Here is a 17,812-nt window from a genome sequence, read left to right on the forward strand (position 1 = left end):
TCTCTCGCCGGTGCTCTGAACTTTGCCTCGAAGCTCGCATGGCCGCATCCTGCACTGGGCTCCCGCAAACAGATGCTCTAGACCCAGCTTAGCGAGGCCACACGTCTCTCCCGAGACCCCCATCGAGCCAAGGCTCCGAGTGCCCTTTCAAGGAGGTCGCTGGTTGGAAGAAGAAGGTAACTTTTTTTCTTTTTTTTTTTCTGGTCATCTGTCTTCTTATTTTTTTCCCCCCACCCCCTTTTGGTCGTTGCTTCTTGCAAACTTGGCGTGGCGGGGGGGACGCTGGGCTTAACGGACCCTTTTAAGCTTCAATCTGCAGCTTCTTTGCTTACGGTGGGGTAAATCCTGCTCTGGGAGTGCAGAAGCAGCCTCCCCCCCCCCCCCCAGAAAAAAAAAAAAGAGTCCCAGCTCTGCCCTTAAGTAGGGATTTCAGCTCCCTCTTGGGAAGGAATCCTGGGGTGGGGGGGGAATGTTCCTGGGGGCTGCTTGCTCCCTTCCAGTGTCGCAGGAGCTGAGGTTATGGGGTGCTGTGCCCTGACCTGCCCCCCCCTCCCCGCAGCGCTGCTTTCCATGCTGATCTACAACTTTATCAGCAGGTTTTGGTGCAATCCTGCAAACTCCTGACTTTTCCCCTTCACTGGCTTGTCGGGGGGGCGGCTTCATTGTGCAGCAGGTGCTGCCGTCTTTGCTTTGAAAAGAGGGAGCTGGGGTGGTGGGGGCCGGGGGGGCCAGGAGCCTAAAAATAACCTCAAAACAGTTTCCTTGGCTTAAATGTTTAAGCTGCCTTTGCTTTTAAAATGCAAAAGGAGCTTCTTCCTCTGGCTTGCTGGTGTGTTTGTGATCTCCGCGGTGGATTTATTATCTACAGGCTCCAGCTTTGCAGAGGGAAGGGGGGTTTGTGAAGAGCCGGAGCAGCTCCGCTACTCTCCCCAGGGTGGGGGGAGATCGGGGTGCGGGAGGGATTTTGGGGGAGAAGGTGGTGGTGGTGGTGAGGATTTGGATCGGATGAGAACTGGCCTCGCCATGGCTGAGCTGGGGGGAAAAGACTGTCGGAGCGGGATGGCTGGGTGGGATGAAAAACTTCCTCCGGATCTTTCCCTGCCCCGGGCAGGGGCTTTCCCGAGGGGATGGGGAAAGCCGTGGGCTGGGGTGCAGTGAGTTCACCAGCCCCCACCGGGCTTCCCGCATGGACTCATCAGTGCAATGAGTTCAGCGTCCTCAGTCCCCTGGGGCTGAGCCTGTCTCGGGGAAAGGGTGGGCAGTGACTTCCCGGCCATCTCTGGCTGGACCGTCCTGGGTGTGTGTGGGCTCCTCGGCACTTGCGTTCGGGGAACTTGAGGGACAGCATGATCTTCATGCTGGGAAAAACTCCGCTTTTCCAGAAAGGTGATCAAAGTCTTCAAAAAGCTCTAGGCAACAGCTGGCCGGGGGGGCTTTGGTGCTTGGAGGGCTCCAGAGTCACTGGCAGAGGGAAGGGATGGGACCGACTGTCCTCTTGCCCCTCCCAGCTGAGCACGAGGGGCTTCAAGCCAACTTTTCTCATCTCATTTTGGGGCTGGGACACTGCATTTGGTGGATTTGGGGGCTGAAGTTGGCTGGCTTGGCTTGTCCTGATGCGAGACCAGGCTTTGCGTCTCCAAGCGTCAGATGAAGCTGCTAAACCCACCTTTGGGGATGAGCATCTCGTGAGCTGGGTCACCAGCTCCTGTACTTTGATGTGTCCTCCAAAGCCATCGCCGTGCCACCTGGCTTTGCAGGGACCAGCCCGGCAACCACCCGTGCAGCTCCCGAATGGCAATTGAATTAGAGGAGATCTCACTTAAACAACTCTTCCCACCCACCTCCTCCCCCCCCGGCCCCCAGTCTCGGCCCAAGGGCTCCCTGAACAATTGTGAAATGAGATCTTTATCATTTTTATTAAAAGCTGTACATGAGGCATCACCATTAGGCTAGATGGGAGGAGGGGCGGGGGGGGGTTGGGGGGCGGGTAATTCCCTTATGGCTCCCCCCTTTCCCCCCTCCAGTTTAATTCATAGTGGTGGGATGCAAAAGCTCCCCGGAGAGTGATGGATAGTGGGAAATGAAGAATATGAAGGAGCTTTATTGAACCCATCAATCTCGGGCGAGGCTGCCGCGATCAAAGGCCCAGCCTGTTTTGGCGGAGGTTATGCAGAGGAGCAAAGAGATCAGGTTTCGGGGAAAAGCAGGGCATGGAGGGACTGTGAAGCTCCTGGCTTGGCTCCGGCCAAAAGAGCCAGCACCCGTGGAGCAGGGTGGAGAGCGGTGGCTTTGTCCTGGCCAGGGATGCTGATCCCGCTGTGGTTTTTGGCATACCTCTCCCTCTTCTTCCTCCAGCACCCCAGGATTTGCAGCCTGGGCAGTAATAGGAAGGGTTAACTGCCACGGTGAGGCTGAAGAGCCTCATCACATCCTTCTCCCCAGCTGAAATGCCCATCCCCAGTGAGGTGTCTGCTCCAGCACAGCACCAGGGCATCCACTGGGCTCCAGGCTTGGTTGTTGCTGTGTCAACACCATCACTCATGCAGCCTTGGGCTGCCATGACTTGCCTAATAGTGTCCAACAGATGGGTTGGAGACTCTGAAGCACCTCCTGATTTCTCCAGACACCTGGTTTTTGTGGATGATGACCAAGATGTTGCCACCCTGCTTGGTGGACCACGAGAGGGGACCTTCCCCTGGAGTGGGCCAGCATCCATCTCCTGAAGATGAGCAGGCTGGGCTGGAGGATTTGAAGATCACCTGGTGCTGGGACAGTGTTGACCCACCTTGGTCCCATACCCAGCCAGAGTCAGGCACAGGCAATATTCCGAGCAAGGACATGCTGGAAGGGGAGCAGGCACGCCACCCAGGGAGCTTGTCAGCTTGGTCTCGTGATGTTGCTGCCCGGCTCAGATTCAGGCTGCAGCTTGCCCCGTGGGGCTCCCAGAGGGTGGTGAGCACCGTGCCTCTCACTGAGCCTTTCTCTCCTTTCCTTCCTGCTTTTCCGTGGCCGCCGTGTTCCCGAGCGGCTGCTAATCAGGGCATCAGCAAGGTGGCATCTGCTGGCTCGTTCAGAGGTGGGTCATACGGGGCAACGCTGCCTGGGTAGGTAGATCTTGCTTTCTGCTGGTTGTCCTCCTTTGGGTGACCACCACGGGGGAGGTGAGAGGGGCACAGGCAATCCCACAGTAGCTTTTGGAGACCGTCCTTCATCCAAATGCTGCTTGGCAGGGGAAACAGCATCCCAGGAGAGATGCTGCCCTATGTCGTTGCCTTGCTTTACCTGCATAAACCACAGCCCCAATTTCCAAGCTCTGCCACCCTTTGGTGACCCCACGGGAGGGGAAAGAGGCTTGCAGACGTGTGTACTGCCATGAACTCTGCAGGCTCCTTCTACCTTTTTACGTTTACAGAGTGCTACATTCCTGGGAGATGAGGTCAGAGCCGCTTCCCTGTGCAGGCAAAATCAAGGGATGGCTGGAGAGTCGATGCCTTGAGGCTGGGACACAGTGCTGGGTGGGTTGAGGTCAAGGTCTGGGGTCCATCTGAGCGTGGTGCTCACCCAGGGGTGGTGGGGTCTGTCCTTCCTCTGTTGGAGCCTGCGCTGGTGGGGAGCAGGATGGTGGTGGCACCCTGACGTGGACCGAATGCTGGGGGGGACCTGCTTTCTTGATGAGTTTTGGCCCTCTGGGAAGGGAGGCGGAGGTCCCAGGTCTTACGTCCTGACCTAGAGGGAGTCCCTGGAGAGGACCCAAAAATCTGGATGGGCTTGTGACATCCAGCAGAGCATCAGGCCATGGAGCAGTGTGGCCATGGTGGTGAGTGCCACTTGTCTGTCCAGATACAGGGCTGCCTGTGGGGCCGCAGCCCTGATGTGGGGAATTTCTTTGAAGCTGGTGAGCTATATCCATCACGGTCCCCGGTGAACACCAGCTGTACAAACAGCAGCCCAGAGCAAAGCTGCCGGCTCAGTCATCCATCTCCTGCCTGTCTGGTTGGAGCCACCGAGCAGCCCTGGGTGGTTTGGGATGTCCCCAGGCTGTGGGATGAGGTGTCCCCAGGTCGTGGACTGGGGCTTGGGGGCTGCACTGAGCATCACTGTCCGGCATTCGGGGACATCTTTGGGCACTGCCTTTCTGATAGCGGTGGTAGCTGAGGCACGTTGTGGCTTGTGTGACGTGGCTCTGGGACAGCAGCGGAGGGTGTGGGGCCGTCTGGACCAAAGTCATCCAAAAATAACGGGGAGAAGGAGAAACGAGAGCGTGTTGGGTCTGGCACCGCGACAAATCCTTCTTCCTTTTTATTGCTACAAAAGGAGAGGGGCTGAGGTCCCCTCCCCGGGGCTGGGGGAGGCTGGATGCTGTGTAGGGCATCCGGTGGCACGGAGGGACACTGGGGACACGGGTCATGAGCTCCCCAACTGTGGTGAGATCTCATCCCTGCTTTCCCAGCCAGCCTGTGCCGCCGAGCCCCAAACTTGACCCTTGTGCTGGTTTTTGAGCTGTTGGCGTAAAAGCTGTTAAACAACCCAAACAAAAAGGCTCCGAGTCTATCAGCATCCCGTGGCGGGCAGGGAGCGGCTGGGGGATGATTAGGTGTGCCCCAAGCACTCAAGTTGTGTGTGGGTGGGGATTCATCCCTTCTCCCTCCCTTTGAGTCCAGATAAAAGCCAGATCCTTGGAGGCCCAGCTGGATTTTGAAAGCTCCTGGTCCCCTCCAGCTGCCGGAGTGACCTGAGAAGATAAAGCCTCTTGGCTCAGCACCTCCATCCCTGCATTTCCAAGAACCCAGGAGGACGCGCCTTGGGAAAACCAAGTTGCTTTCTACCTCTCGCCATCTCTCTCCAGCCCACAGAGGGAAGGAGGAGATGGCCGTGGCAGCCAACGGCTCTGGTGGGACGCACGATGTTCCGCTGGACATCGGCTTTGCTGGCACCGAAGACCTTGTTTCTGACTGGTACATCTATGAAACCGTGGAGCCAGCCGTGCCACAGGATGAGTAAGTGTCCAGCCTCGCCGGCGGGTGCCACGTGTCCCCCTGTCCCTGCTGGGGTCACCCTGGGCATCTACCAGCCTCCTGCCAGGCTGCTCTATCCCCTTTCTGTAGAGTGAGGTCTCCTGAGCAGCGGAGCCAGGATTTATTTGCCTAGTGAGTGGGAGGTGATTAAAAAGGCTTGTTTTGCCCCTCTAAAAATGTTTCGTTTCTCTAAGGTGCTTCTGACAAGAGCCAGAGTAAATCCTGCAGCAGGCATCTCTGCTACTTACTCTGCCTTTCCCTTAGCCTTCCCCAAAATGCAAAGTCAAGTTGACAGCGTTAACTTGCTGCCCTGACCCCTCTGGAACCCCCGGGAGGGCTGCTCTGGCTCCGTGCTTCTGGGTTTGAAGACATCCTCATAACACAGCCCTGTCCCCTGCCTTGATCCCAGCCCAGCTCCCCGCGAGCAGCCGCGCGGGCTTTTGGTGAGGGGCGAAGCGATTTGGCAGCACAGCCCGATCTACCGGTGGGGAGGCAGGGCTGAAGGGGGGCCCGGCCCGGTCCCTGCACGGTGATGCTAAAGCAGGTTTCCTACCTGCAAAATAGGGCTGAGCACCCCCGGGATTACATGGATGCCCAGCCGTGGCATCACCTATTCAGCCTTTTCCCGCAGCTGGTGTATCAATGGGCCTTGTAAAGCCTATTCCCTCTCCATCTGTAATGATCTGCTCTTTACCGGGGTGTACTCCCAAAAGCAGCGCTGCATGGGCTGTGTTTGCCCCGGGGATGGGACCCCAGAGCCCAACCTCACAGCAAGGACCCAGCATTTCATGCCCTTCTGGCTGAGTGCCCTTCCCAAGGACAAGAGAAGAGCTATAGAGAAGGGAAACTGAGGCACGGAGCAGTAGGGCAATTATCCAAGGTGCCCTACAAGGCTCAAAGCTGAGCATCCCAAGGCCCATCTATCAGCACCTATTGTCCCTCTGTTGACTTAACCCTCTGCGGGTGGGTTTTACACCGCTCAGTTGACTGATACCTGATCCTGAGGACAAGCAGGAGGAGATCCCAGCGGTGACCAGCCCAAAGGGTTCTTCCTCATCCTTAATCTTCCACCTTGCGAAATGGCCTTTGAAATCTCCTTGCCCAGCCCTGGTTTCCCCAGACAAACCCCCACATGCATGACCCACACTTCTTCGAGAAGCCTTTTTGGGGTATTTCTGGGTGTCCTTTGCAGCAAGCCATGGTTGGTGAAGGGATGGAGGCAGCATTGGCGGGTGGTTTGCTTGTCTGATGGCTCCTGGCTGCTCTGGATTTAGATGCTGACGCCCTGGTGACACCAGAAAGAGTTTTGGTGTCCCTGTGCTCTTAATCGTGTGGGTGGGTGCCCTGGATTTCCAGAGCCTGGATATTTTGGGACAGCGGGAACTTTCTGATCTATCCAAGGCCAGCCATTGGCAGTGGAAAAAAAGGCAGAAATCAGAGCTTTGCCGATGGCAGCTGGTCCTATAAAGCCTTTTCTGGGCAGGTTGGTGACAGCCTTGGACATACGATGCCTGAGAAATCCGAATTTCGCTATCAGACCCTTCGGAGAATGATGGTTCCCTGCAGCCTTGCTCCTGGGCTCTGCTCTGGGGCTGGTCTCCCGTCTCTGCCCACCCCACGGATTTCCCCCACACTGCGAGTTATGGGGCTCAGGGGGTTCCACTCCCCCGGCACGGGGATTTGCTGCCCAGCGTTGGGAGAGGGTGGCTGGGCACGATGGCGCCTGGCCTTGGGGAGAGGAGGAGGGCTGCAGCAAGGCGGAGATTAAGGGATATAATGGAGGCCAGAGCGTGAATAAATAAAGCGAAGCCTGGCACGCCTGCTCGGCTGGCCTTGGCTGGCCAGGGGATGTGGCAGCCAGCCCCTCCGCCATCCTCCCGGCCCTGGGGCTGGTCCCTCTCCCATGGGAAAAAGGCATCAAAACACCCTGCAAGTGGTCTTCAGCTGGTCTTCAGCCTGCCGGCTGGCGTTTAATAAACGCGGTGCCTTAGGCAGCGAGGAGAAGTGATGCTTTGCAGGCTGAGTCCCTCGAAAAGGCAGAGTGAGAATAGATTGGGGTGTAAAAGAGGTAAACGGGTGGCTTCATCCCTCATTGCTGATCTCTTCTTCATCCCTGTACGTGCGGGGAGGTGGCCCGGGCACTGCGGGGGATCCATTCAGGGCCCCTCCTGGATGTTATCTCTCTCGCTTGATCATAAAATCATCTCGTGAGGGTGACTTCATCCCTGGTTATTGGCAGTTGTGCAACCCAGCTCTTCAGAGGTTTACCCCTTCTCAGCATCAGACAGAAATCTCTGCTGCCGCCACGCGCATGGGCAATACCCTGGGATCTTTGCTTTGCCCTTTTGGGACTAAATACAACCCAACACATCATTTTATTTTTTTATTCCCCCCCCTCCCCCCTCTTTCTAGCATGTTTCCCAGCGCAATCCCAGACTGCGACCCCACCGTTTCTCCCAGACTGTATCACGTCTGCATGGCACCCGTCTCTGTAAGTACCCACCGAGTCCCGCGCGGTGGGTTGTCTGCCCCGACATCGTGTTTTCTGTCCCCCAGCTCAGGTCATCTACCCCCAGTTAGCAGGTCTGGGCCCTTCAGCTTGAGCTGGAGCGAAGTTTGAGCTGGGATGCTCTAACAAGGGACTCGCACAGCTCCAGACTTTGTTTCATGCCCATAGTTAATGGAAAGCTTTGATTTATTTTTATTTTTTCCCAGCACGGTCCCTCTGAGGCGTTTAGAGCCTGTAACTCATCAGAGTAGGTTGAGAAGCGCTTGTCCCCGCTTCAGCCGTGGCTGAATTTAGGGTGTTGGATGGAGATGGAGTCTCTGCAGAGGCTCCCATCACAGAGCAGCATGTCCAAGACACCCACCCAGACCCCCCCGCCCCTCCTCATGTATTTATTGCTCCCTCAATTGGGTTTCTGGCAGCTGGCTGTGCTCGTGGGCTTGTCCTTGCTGGTGAAACGCAGGCGTCTCCATCGGAGCTGCTGGAACGGGGTCCCAGGACTGCTCAGGTACCCTGACCCGTCCCCAGGGTCCCTGTCACTCCGTGGGTGGAGGGATGCTATGGTGCAGCATGGGATAAACCAGCTGTGGAGCAGACGATGGTGGGGAAAGGGTGGCCACCATCTGGTGGCAGGCTCATCCCTTCCTTGGCTTGCAGCCCGGCCAACTTTCTGGAGGAGGAAGGCAACCGAGGGCTGGTGGCTGCGGTGTTTGGCATCCTGTTCTCCTCCCTGTGCGTGCTGGTCTTGGACAGGGACCCTCTGCCGCTCATCACCCACTCTTCCCAGAGCACCCGGGGTAAGGCGAGCACCCTCCTGGCCTGCAGACACCCAAATCCTCCCCACCCAGGAGGCATGCAGCTTTGGGTGGCATCCCCCGAGCAGCCTGTTCACTCTGGTCCATACTGAGGGCACTGCCTTCTCTTCCCTGTTTTGCTTGCCCTCCTCTCTTCCCACCATCCCATCTAGAGTACTGGAAGATCCTGGCTTTGCTCTACTACCCTGCCTTCTACTACCCCCTGATTGCCTGTGCCACCGTCCGGCACAGGGTCAGCTACCTCATGGGCTGCCTGCTCTCCTGGTGTCACTGCGTGGTCCACATCTGGCAGAAGGTGGATTGTCCCCAGTCACCCAAGGTACATGTCCCACTGCCCGGGGAAGGAGCGAGGAGGCTGGTGTGGCCCAGGGTTGGAGGTGGCTTTCTCACCACATCCCTGAAGTGACACGAAGGTGTCACCTGCCTGGGCTGGGGCGGTCCCACATGTGACAGCTCTGCTTCTTCCCAGATATACAGGTACTACTCCACTCTCTCTTACGTCCCCATCATCCTCTGCCTTGTGCTCTTAAGTCTTTGGTATCCAGCCCTGCTCATCAGGAGCTTCACTGAGCAGGAGGAGACCTTGGATAAGGAGGTAATGAAGATCCACAGGGTGACTCGGGGAGTGGTAGCACAGGAGAAGCCCTTGATGGACCTGCGTGGTTTTGGGACCTCTCCTGCCCTTGCAGCCCCTCTGTCTGCCTTGGGGACTGGGAGAACTGGGGTGCTCCCCGGAGCACGTGTTCCCCACTTTGTTCCGGCACTGAGAGCCGCCTTCCCTCCACCCATCTCACGGCATGGATCACGGCTCTGTTTATCTCACTGGATTTGGAGAGGGAGTGAAAAATCCATCTTTGGAGTAAACTCCTTAGTACAAGAGGCTTAAGGCATCAATGCATCCCATTCAGGCCGGGACTGGGGTCGCCTTGTTTTCCCAGCAGGCCGGATAATCCCCAGCCCTTTGGGAAATGCCGGGCTTTGTTGGGAAGAGAGGAGGAAAAACCTACTTAAAAAAAAAAAAAAAAAAGCCGTCAGCCCAAGCGTGGACTGAAGTGACCCCCAGCCTCTTGCTGGGAGCTGGCTGGTTGGAATGGGAGTTTTCGGCTGTCTTACCGGTGTGCCTGGTTTTGGGCCGCTTTGTTGATGAGAACAAGGCGGATTTATTTCCACCTTTGCCGTGCCGGCAGATTTGATGCCAGCATCGCTCCAGCGCTTTCGTTATCCAAATGAGGGCTGGGAGCCCATCACCCGTGTCCCATACGGAGGGTGCTGTGGGTGGCAATGGGTGGGTGGCTGGTGGTAGCTGAGCAAGGAGATGCCTGCTGGGTGGGATGGAGATGCTCTGTTGAAAGCCTCCCCAAAAGAGTCACCTCCCCATGTTCCGAGTGCCTGAGCATGTCCCTGTGTTCAAATCAGGCAATTTATTGCTGTTTTCTTTAAGGTTACAGGGAAGGGTTATTACAAGAAGTACCTAAAGTCTGTCCTGTCCAAACGCCCTCAGAAGGGGAGGTAAGGACGGCACCTTCCCGAGACCAGCGAGCACCTGTGCCAGCCCTGCCTGGCTGCAACGGGGGCAGAGACGGTCCCTGCTACCGAAGAACGTGCATTTCACCCTCTTCTTTCCCCTCCAGCTCCGCCAAGATAGAAGAAAACCTCCTGTCGAGGGTCCGGACGTATTTACGCTCCTACATCTACGCTCCCGAGGAAGGTGGGCTGCGGGCAGGCGCAGGTCGCGCTCTCGGCCGCGGCAGCGGCTGGGTGAAACGGGCTGCCTCCCCCTCCCCAGGGAGAGCAAATGCCTTTCTTGGCTCCTTCCCCAAAGCATCTGTGCCGCGGCAGCTGCTGCCCGCCGCACGTGCGACGCCTCGGCTTCCCACAAACTGTTGCGGTTTGGGGTGGGGAGCTGGACCCCCCTCCACCCCCACCCCCCCCACACCCCCCGTGGTGAGCTGTGGCTGTGAGGCTCCGGCACGGTTTGTGCTAATATTGTAGCCTGATTGCCTGATAAGGCTACAGTAAGGGAATAAAAATCTATGCAAAGGGGATAAAAATCCCTAACGGCGCAGGAATGGGGAGCCGCTCCTCACCCCCTCTGCCCATGGGAGAAGCAGGGGCTGTCCCGGGTGGTGGCCACCCCAAGGGACGTGGCTGCTGGGACTCGGTGCTGTGGGTGCACGAGGTTCCATGGGCTTGTGGGAAATGCGGATCGAAGTACGGAGAAAACTCTCCCGGCTATACATCCCCTTTCCCTGGGGAAATCCCAATTAATATTTGGCCTCCCCGTTCCAGCGCTCTCCCCCAGGGCGTTTGCTTTGGCTGCTGGCTTGGGTGGACTGCCATCCTCCTCTTCTCTTCCCCCATGATCCCACATCCCGACTCCTCTCTGATAAGACCCCTCCCCTTCTGCATTCCAGGTTTCCGGATCCCCCTGAAGCTCGTCCTGTCCATAACCACGGCCGTGATTGCTGTCTACCAGGTGATGCTGATGGTTAAATGCCGAGAAGAATCCCCTCCCTGCCTTCTCGGCTTCATCCTCTGGAGGCAGAGGAGCCCAGAGGTCATTGCCATGCCACAATTTTGGCTATGGGGATGGTATTAACGTGCCTCGAGGTATTACCATCCCTCGGCTGAGCTGCAGTAACCAGCCATGTGCTTCCAGGGCTCAGCCAGCCTTAAGTCTTTAAGCCAAGGCGATGGCTCAGTGGAGGGATGCCGTGACCCTGGGGGCTCACATGGCACCGCTCCCTTGCAGGTGGCCCTGCTGCTCCTGGTGGCCGTTGTCCCCACCATCCAGATCGTGCGGGCGGGGATGACAAAGGACATCGTGGTGTTATTGGTCCAGTTTGGCTTGGTGCCCTCGGAGAGCCCAGCCATCCCAGGTGACATGGAGAAAGAGCTCAACACCGTCAAATATTACCTGTGGTCACTGGAAGGTGGGTTTCCTAGCCAGCTCCTGCAACCGTAGGTGATTTTGGGAGGATTTCAGAACTTAATCAGAGAGATTTCTAACCCAGAGGATGGTCCAGGAAACTGGTCGGGAATGGGAGCAGCTTCCAGGGAGGCTTAAAAACCAGCTGCCGAAGCCATGCAGACATGAAAGGCGGCCGCGGGAGGCTGGTGCCGTGCCAGGCATCTCCGAGCAGCCGAGATGCTGCCCTTCGGCTGCGGGCTTTGATATGTGCTGGAATCGAGCAGATGGCCACCGCCTTCCCCCCCGGATAATTAAAAGCCCAGGATTGTGGAGGGGGGTGTATGGGGATAGCAGGGGTGTCCCACTCCCTCCACAGCATTACTTTAGGGTACCACTAAACTTGGGGGGAGGAATTTTATGGCTTTTCTTGAGTCACCAAGCCTCTTTCATCCTCTTTGTTTCCCTGACATCTCCATCCTTCCTACCAGACCTGCTTCCCCTCCCTCCCCCCCCAGCATCCATTTTTCCGAGAGCATCTTCCCAGGCTCTCTCCATCGCACTGCCTGCTCATTGCGGCTTGCTCCATGATTTTTCCAGTGCTGAGCTAACCCAACCGCTGGTATTTCCCCCGGTTGCTTGTCTTTCCCCTTCCCTTTCACCGTCTCACCAGCTCATGCCCACCTGGGAGATGGAGATCCCTGTATCACACAGGGGGATAGGGAGGGAAACTGAGGCACAGCACCCCATAACTCAGCCCATTGCAAGGCTCCTGAGGTATTTTACAATAAAATGCCTGACCCAGCCATTCTCCCCACTGCTCCTCCCCAGTCTGCTACATCTGCTCGCTGGTGCTGTGCTGCCTGCTGACCTGTGCCATGCTCCTGAGGACGCTGGTGATGCACAGGTATACAGGGTGGTCCCCGCTCCTCTGGCCCCCACCACGTCACCAAGCCAGGATGCAGCTGGTCTCTCTTCCCCAGGAACAACCTGAAGGCGCTTTACCAAGGGGCTGTGCTGGACGTTTTCTACAAAGCCCATATCCTCCGCCCATCCCGACGAGCCATCGTCTGCTGGATGAGCTTTGCCAGCTTCCAGACGGCTTTCGCCTGCCTGGGTAAAGGGTGTTGGGTGGGCGGGAGGGGGTGGGTGGGTGACGGACCCCCCTGCCTTGCACAGCCTACCCCAGGTTTAAGCATCTCTTCCCCTTTTCTTGCCCCATTTTGCAAAGGGATGGCTGTGGGGACTTTGTTCCTCTTTTCCCTCAACGCAATCTGTCCTTCTGTGGGGAGCACCACGCTGAACACCAAATGGTCGGGAATTAAAAAAAGGAGGGGGGGGGGAACAATGACTCCTTTTGGCTCAAGCCCAAATATTTTGATTCGAGAAGCTGTCACAGCATCTCGTGCAACCGACTGTCTGTCTCCTCCAGTCCCAGTCTTCACATCCCGGGTCCTCCTTGCTGCGCGTCTTCCCCAGCGCAGCCTGGGTCTCCCCAGTTGGGGGAAGGCTGTCCGTCCCACAGATGGGTGGAGGACATCAAGGGGGTTAGAAATCCTCACCCCACCATGGGTCGGAGGTGTTTTAAGGCCTCTCCGCCCCACGGCAGGTGACTCTGGGCAGCGTCTGCGGTGGTGCACGTGTAACACTAACCATATCAGCACCTCAAGGCTGCACAGGAGAGTCGAGCTGAAGATCCAGGGGGGATGATGGAAGGGCCAGAGGGTATCACCAGGTCTGTTGGTGACCGCTCCTCAGGAAAGTGGACCTATTTTGCAGGCAGATTGCAGAGATCACTGTGGAGGTAGGAGCTGGGGAGCTCCTTGCACCCCTTTGGCAGCAAGGAGCAGCTTTCCTTTGGCCACCCAGTGCTTGGACCATCTCTGGCAGAGCTGGCTGCATCTCACCATGCTGCCGTGAATCTACCTCCTGCTTTAATCTCTTGGTTTTCAAGTCATTAAAGCAAAGCAGTGGAGGTGAAACACGAGCTCAAGCACAGGAAACCGCAGCCGCTGCTGATCTCGGTGTGATTTATGATTAGAAATCAGAGCTCGGGCTGATTTTTATGATGAGGCATCGCAGTTGCAGCCCCGAGTGATGGCTCTTCTCAGCAGGGATAATGTGGGGAGCGATAAGAAAGGCTGAACTTGTAATTAAATCCCGTGCAGAGCATTGTGTTTGGAGCGGGGGAGGCAGGTAAGGATCGCGCAGTCTTTTCGTGGGATTAAAATGAAAGACGTGTTCAGCAACGAGTAGGAGTTTGGGGAGTAAGACTAAGAACAAGAACCGCTTCTCCATCCTCCCCTGACATGGCTTGTCTCCCCGTGTCTCCCTCCCAGGTCTCCTCATCCAGCAAGTGATTTTCTTCATCTGCTCGGTGGGGTTTACCTTCCTCTTCATCATCCCGCTCCAGTCTGGCACAAATACGTACCTCTTCAAAATGATTCAGAACATGTGGTGAGCGCTCGCAGCCCTTGGGGAGGGATGGGAGACCCGTTACCATGGCCATGCTGTGCTTCGGGCTATTGCATCAAGGGGAGGCTCTATCTTGGCCTCTTTCAACTTTGCTGCAGGCTGCTGCTGCCTGGGATGGTGTCTCATGCTTGGGACCCTCCTGGTGTCCAACCTGACTCTTCTCTCCCACGCAGGCCCTTCTGGTTGACCCTGGTCATTGCCGTCATCGTGCAAAATTTGGCAGCTCACTACCAATTCCTGGAGCAGCATCCCCTCCGGAAGGAGCTCACCAACAGGTATGGGGATGTGGGAAGCCTCTGGGGCAGAGCTGTACCTCCTGAGGTCCGAGACCCCAGACTGTGTTGCGTTTACACGTGCCCCTCCCCTGACGTCATGGTGTCCACTCTACTGTGAGCTCAAGGGGCAAATCCTGTGGGTTTGAGGGGTTTAAGTGGCTCCATGCACCAAGAGAGGTTTCTTTAGATGCTTTGGAGGGTTGTGGGTCATTTACAGCCTTGATTTCAGTGTGGTAAAGCTGGTGAGGTCTGTGCCCTGCTCCACCACCCCATTTGCAAGCCTCGTATTCCTCAGGATCCGGTGGACAGGTTCAGAAGCTGCCAGCCGATGTGTCTCCTTGCTCATGCACGGAGACAGTCTAAGCTGTTTCCTTATGCTGAAAACCAGGGTGACAGATGGATCTGGGTGTCCTGCTCTGTCCAGCCAAGGCACTTCCATCACCTCCATCACTTGCCCAGCATTGCAGGGAGGCTGCTGTAGGCTCTTCTGGCCTCCATAGGAGCTGGTGTCCTCCATCCCAAACCTCCATACTCAGGATTTATCTGATTTCTGAGCCTTCAAGGAGAAATGGAGGCCAAGCTTTGACGTCCTGATGGTGCACCAGGCTGTCTCCTCTCCAAGAGCCCTAAAGGGTGTTTGCTTCTCTCCATGGGATGGTGACACCTCAAACAGGGACCATGTCTGCCGAGGAGAGAGGGAAGGGTGGGAGGCTTTTTTTGGCAGGAGGTTTCTCTGGCAGGGAAGGGCTGCGCTTCCCGTCCTGTGGTGTTTGTGTTCCTTACTCCTCCTCCTCCACCCACAGGCGAGCTCTCTACATAGTCACCTACCTGCTCTTCCCCATCAACGTCTTGGTGGGTGTCCTGGCTGGGGTATGGAGGATGGTCATTTCTGGCCTTTATAACTCCATCCACTTCGGCCAGCTGGACATCAGCCTGCTAAACCGCAGCGTGGAGACCTTCGACCCAGGTAGGACATGGCGGGGTGGGTCCCTCTGCAACACTGTGAGCATGGGGGCCCTTCTCCCACCATCAGGCTCCCAAGGGACACAGCCAGGGGCTCCTGACTCACCTGGAGCTGCTGGGAGCGAGGGTGGCTTCAGGTCCTCATGCTCTATGTTCAGAAACGGGCAGATGGGACAACTGGAGCAAGTGGCTCCTCATGACGGTCCTGCTTTTTCATCCATCCCCAAGGGTGGGTGATGCCCTGCTGGGGTCCCCTGGGCTTCACCAGTGGCTAGACTGTGTCCCCACAGGCAGCAGACCCTCGTCTCTCCCACACTAAGAGCAGGAAGGCAGAAAGCTCAGCCCTTCTTTGGCTTTTCCTGCTGGGATTTTGGGAGCGGAGCTCATCTCCGGCTCCGGAGGCCGAGCAATTTTGTCAGGGCAGAGACGGAGCCTGGCAAACAACCTTCCCCTCTGCTCTAGGGCAGAAGAGAGGGGGGGGGACCATGAAGTCTGGCCCCTCCGCCCACCCCATATGTGGGCTGTGTTCCCCCAGGCTACCACACATACTGCCACTATCTGAAAATCGAGGTCAGCCAGTCCCACCCCGTGATGAAAGCTTTTTGCTTGCTGCTTCTCCAGCCAGCCCGGTCGGAGGGGCCGTCGGGGCTCCGGGCCACCAACGTGGAAGAAGGTAAGACCTTCCCACCACCAACTGGTGGGATGCACGGGCAATCACCATGGGGTGGTATTGCCATCTCCTCTGTGGGTTTGCTGCTCCTCCGGGGATGCTGTTGGGGCCTTGGGGTAAAGGCATGGTTGAGGGTTGTGATTCTGCTGCTCCCTCGGCTTTTACGCCACCTCCTGTTTGGCGTGTGACCATATCCATCTCAGGAGCTGCCCCAGCTCCTCGGCCCATGCAAGGGCAGGATGGGGCTCATCTGCTTTCAACCCAGGGTGTAGGTGGCCTCTGGGCACCCCCAGCGAGGGGCAGCTGGGGGGCTGAAATCATTCCCCCCTCCTGTCCCCTTTCAGGCATCCAGCTGATGCAGCCCAAGAAGGCACCACCGAGCAGAGCCAGGTTCAAGCAGAGCCGAGCCCGGTGGTGGCTGGCCTACACTCTCCTCAACAACCCCTCGCTGACAGCTTGCCGGAAAACCGCCCTCTCCGACCCCACAGCCAACGGCACCCAGCTCAGCCACCCCAAGCCCTGACCTCCAGAGAAGCCTCCCCACCTCTCTCTGCCTCCCTCCTCCTGCACACTCCTGTCCCATCCCATCCCTGTCTCCCGTTGACTCTCCTCCTGCTCTGGCAGGAGTTTTGGGCACCTCTTGCCCCTCTCCAGCCTCTGGTCCCTCTCCAGTGGTGATGGGGGCTGGTTTTTAGCTCTACCAAGGTCCAGAGGCGAAGACAGAGCCAAGGCCAATGGGTGACCTCCAAGCCCGACCTAGATGGAGAGGCCTTGATGAGCCAAGCTAAACCCTTCAGGCATCTCAGAAACACCTTCTGAAGAGTCACTCCTGCAACGAGTCTGCCAGCTCTCAACGGTTGTCTTTCTGACGTGTGGCAAGGCAGGCACAAGTCCCCAGCACCAGGGCAGTAAGGAAAGGGGGAGAAGGTGTGTGTTTGTGTGTGTGTGTGTGTAGGGATCCTCAGCCAGACAGAGCACAAGGAGTTACCTGCGTCCTGGCGTGGTCTTCCTGCAGAGAAGGTCCCTGCTGCCAACCCCATCCCCAGCTTCTCCCTTTCAGGGCTGATCCTGGCTCTCCTCGAGTGCCATGCCTAACCCCGGGACTCTTATTCCCCACCCCAGTATCATGAAGGCTGAAATCCCCATCTGCTCTGTCCTGGGCCATGAGGCTGCAGAGCCATTCATTTTCTGTTCCCTGTAACTCTTGTCCCCTCGGTGCCTCTTACTGCCACTCCGTTGTTTTTTTAAAGCCAGCGGTTGCCCAGGGTCAGTGACCCTCTGAGCGAGCTGGGCTTGAATCCGTAGAAAGCAGTTTTACACCTCGCTTGGACGTGCCGAGTTGGGGAAGGTTAATAAATCACATACCTCATTCCTACACTCGGGCTGTGCTTTATTGGCCATTGCCAAACGTCAACGCTGCCAACCCGGCAGAAGGGACAGGAGGATCATCGTAGACATGTCTCTGGGTGATGGCTGGGACCGACCTTGCTCAGCAGAGGCTTTGTGGTAGGTCTGCTTGACCTGGTGGTGGTGGAGGGGGGGGGTGATGGAACCAAATCTGTGATTCCCCCTCCCCACCTTAGGGAAATTTGAACACAAAGCGGATCAATTTGCTTTCCCATCAAAAAGTTTGGCCTCTAAACCACAGCTCCCATAAAGAATGGGAACGGAAACAGGACATTTTGTGGCGAAAGCACCAAAGGTCGGCATCCAAGGTGTTGCTGGGTCACGTCTTCCCATGATGTGTCGCTGGAAAATCCTGCCTTTGGTGGCTGGAAGGATGCCTGGCATCAGCCTGCTGTTGCAGGGAGGGCTCGTGGCAAGTCGTACTGGTGGCTCCTTGTTCTTCCATCTCAACACCTTCTCAGCCTCCTCAGTCTCGCTAAAGCAGGCGCCTTTGGGACCTTGCAGTCCACCTTGCATGGAACAGGGCGGCCAGGCCATCCCCGCTGCTCAGTGTGGTGATCGATCGATGATGATCAGAGGGCTGGAGCCCCTCTGCTATGAGGGCAGGCTGAGAGATTTGGGGGTGTTCAACCTGGAGAAGAGAAGGCTCTGGGGAGACTTTATAATGACCTCCCAGTACCTGAAGGGGCTACAGGAGAGCTGGGGAGGGACTCTTGATCAGGGAGTGGAGCCATAGGATGAGGGGGAACAGTTTCAAACTGAAAGAGGGGAGATTTAG

At 57.1% G+C, this 17,812-nt stretch overlaps 1 protein-coding gene across 3 annotated transcripts; it reads left to right on the forward strand.

Moving 5' to 3' along the window:
• STRA6 (signaling receptor and transporter of retinol STRA6) lies at window positions 1–17,002 on the forward strand. 3 transcript variants are annotated; one of them, XM_063347284.1, is made up of 18 exons: window positions 1–176; window positions 4,662–4,997; window positions 7,428–7,506; window positions 7,944–8,029; window positions 8,179–8,318; window positions 8,489–8,655; window positions 8,806–8,931; window positions 9,778–9,845; window positions 9,968–10,044; window positions 10,751–10,812; window positions 11,089–11,269; window positions 12,076–12,151; window positions 12,228–12,361; window positions 13,584–13,701; window positions 13,893–13,994; window positions 14,798–14,961; window positions 15,579–15,630; window positions 15,972–17,002. In XM_063347284.1, exons 2-18 carry the CDS (start codon window positions 4,867–4,869, stop codon window positions 16,303–16,305), a joined length of 2,097 nt encoding a protein of 698 aa, XP_063203354.1. In that variant the 5' UTR covers window positions 1–176; window positions 4,662–4,866; the 3' UTR covers window positions 16,306–17,002. The 3 variants fall into 3 exon arrangements, with proteins under 3 accessions (XP_063203354.1, XP_063203355.1, XP_063203356.1); XM_063347285.1 differs by having other exon boundaries at window positions 4,847–4,997; XM_063347286.1 differs by having other exon boundaries at window positions 15,493–15,630; window positions 15,972–16,288.
• Window positions 17,003–17,812: the final 810 nt, after the last annotated feature.

The sequence above is a fragment of the Chroicocephalus ridibundus genome, chromosome 9 (assembly GCF_963924245.1).
Source record: "Chroicocephalus ridibundus chromosome 9, bChrRid1.1, whole genome shotgun sequence".
NCBI classification, from domain to species: Eukaryota; Metazoa; Chordata; class Aves; order Charadriiformes; family Laridae; genus Chroicocephalus; species Chroicocephalus ridibundus.

What these genes read in the sequence shown, in the direction of transcription:
- STRA6 (XM_063347284.1), top strand. Translation starts at nt 4,867, where the DNA reads ATGGCCGTGGCAGCCAACGGCTCTGGTGGGACGCACGATGTTCCGCTG. An exon ending in CCGTGATTGCTGTCTACCAG is followed by an intron (nt 10,813 to 11,088) that starts GTGATGCTGATG and finishes GCTCCCTTGCAG; the next exon opens with GTGGCCCTGCTGCTCCTGGT. An exon ending in TTACCTGTGGTCACTGGAAG is followed by an intron (nt 11,270 to 12,075) that starts GTGGGTTTCCTA and finishes GCTCCTCCCCAG; the next exon opens with TCTGCTACATCTGCTCGCTG.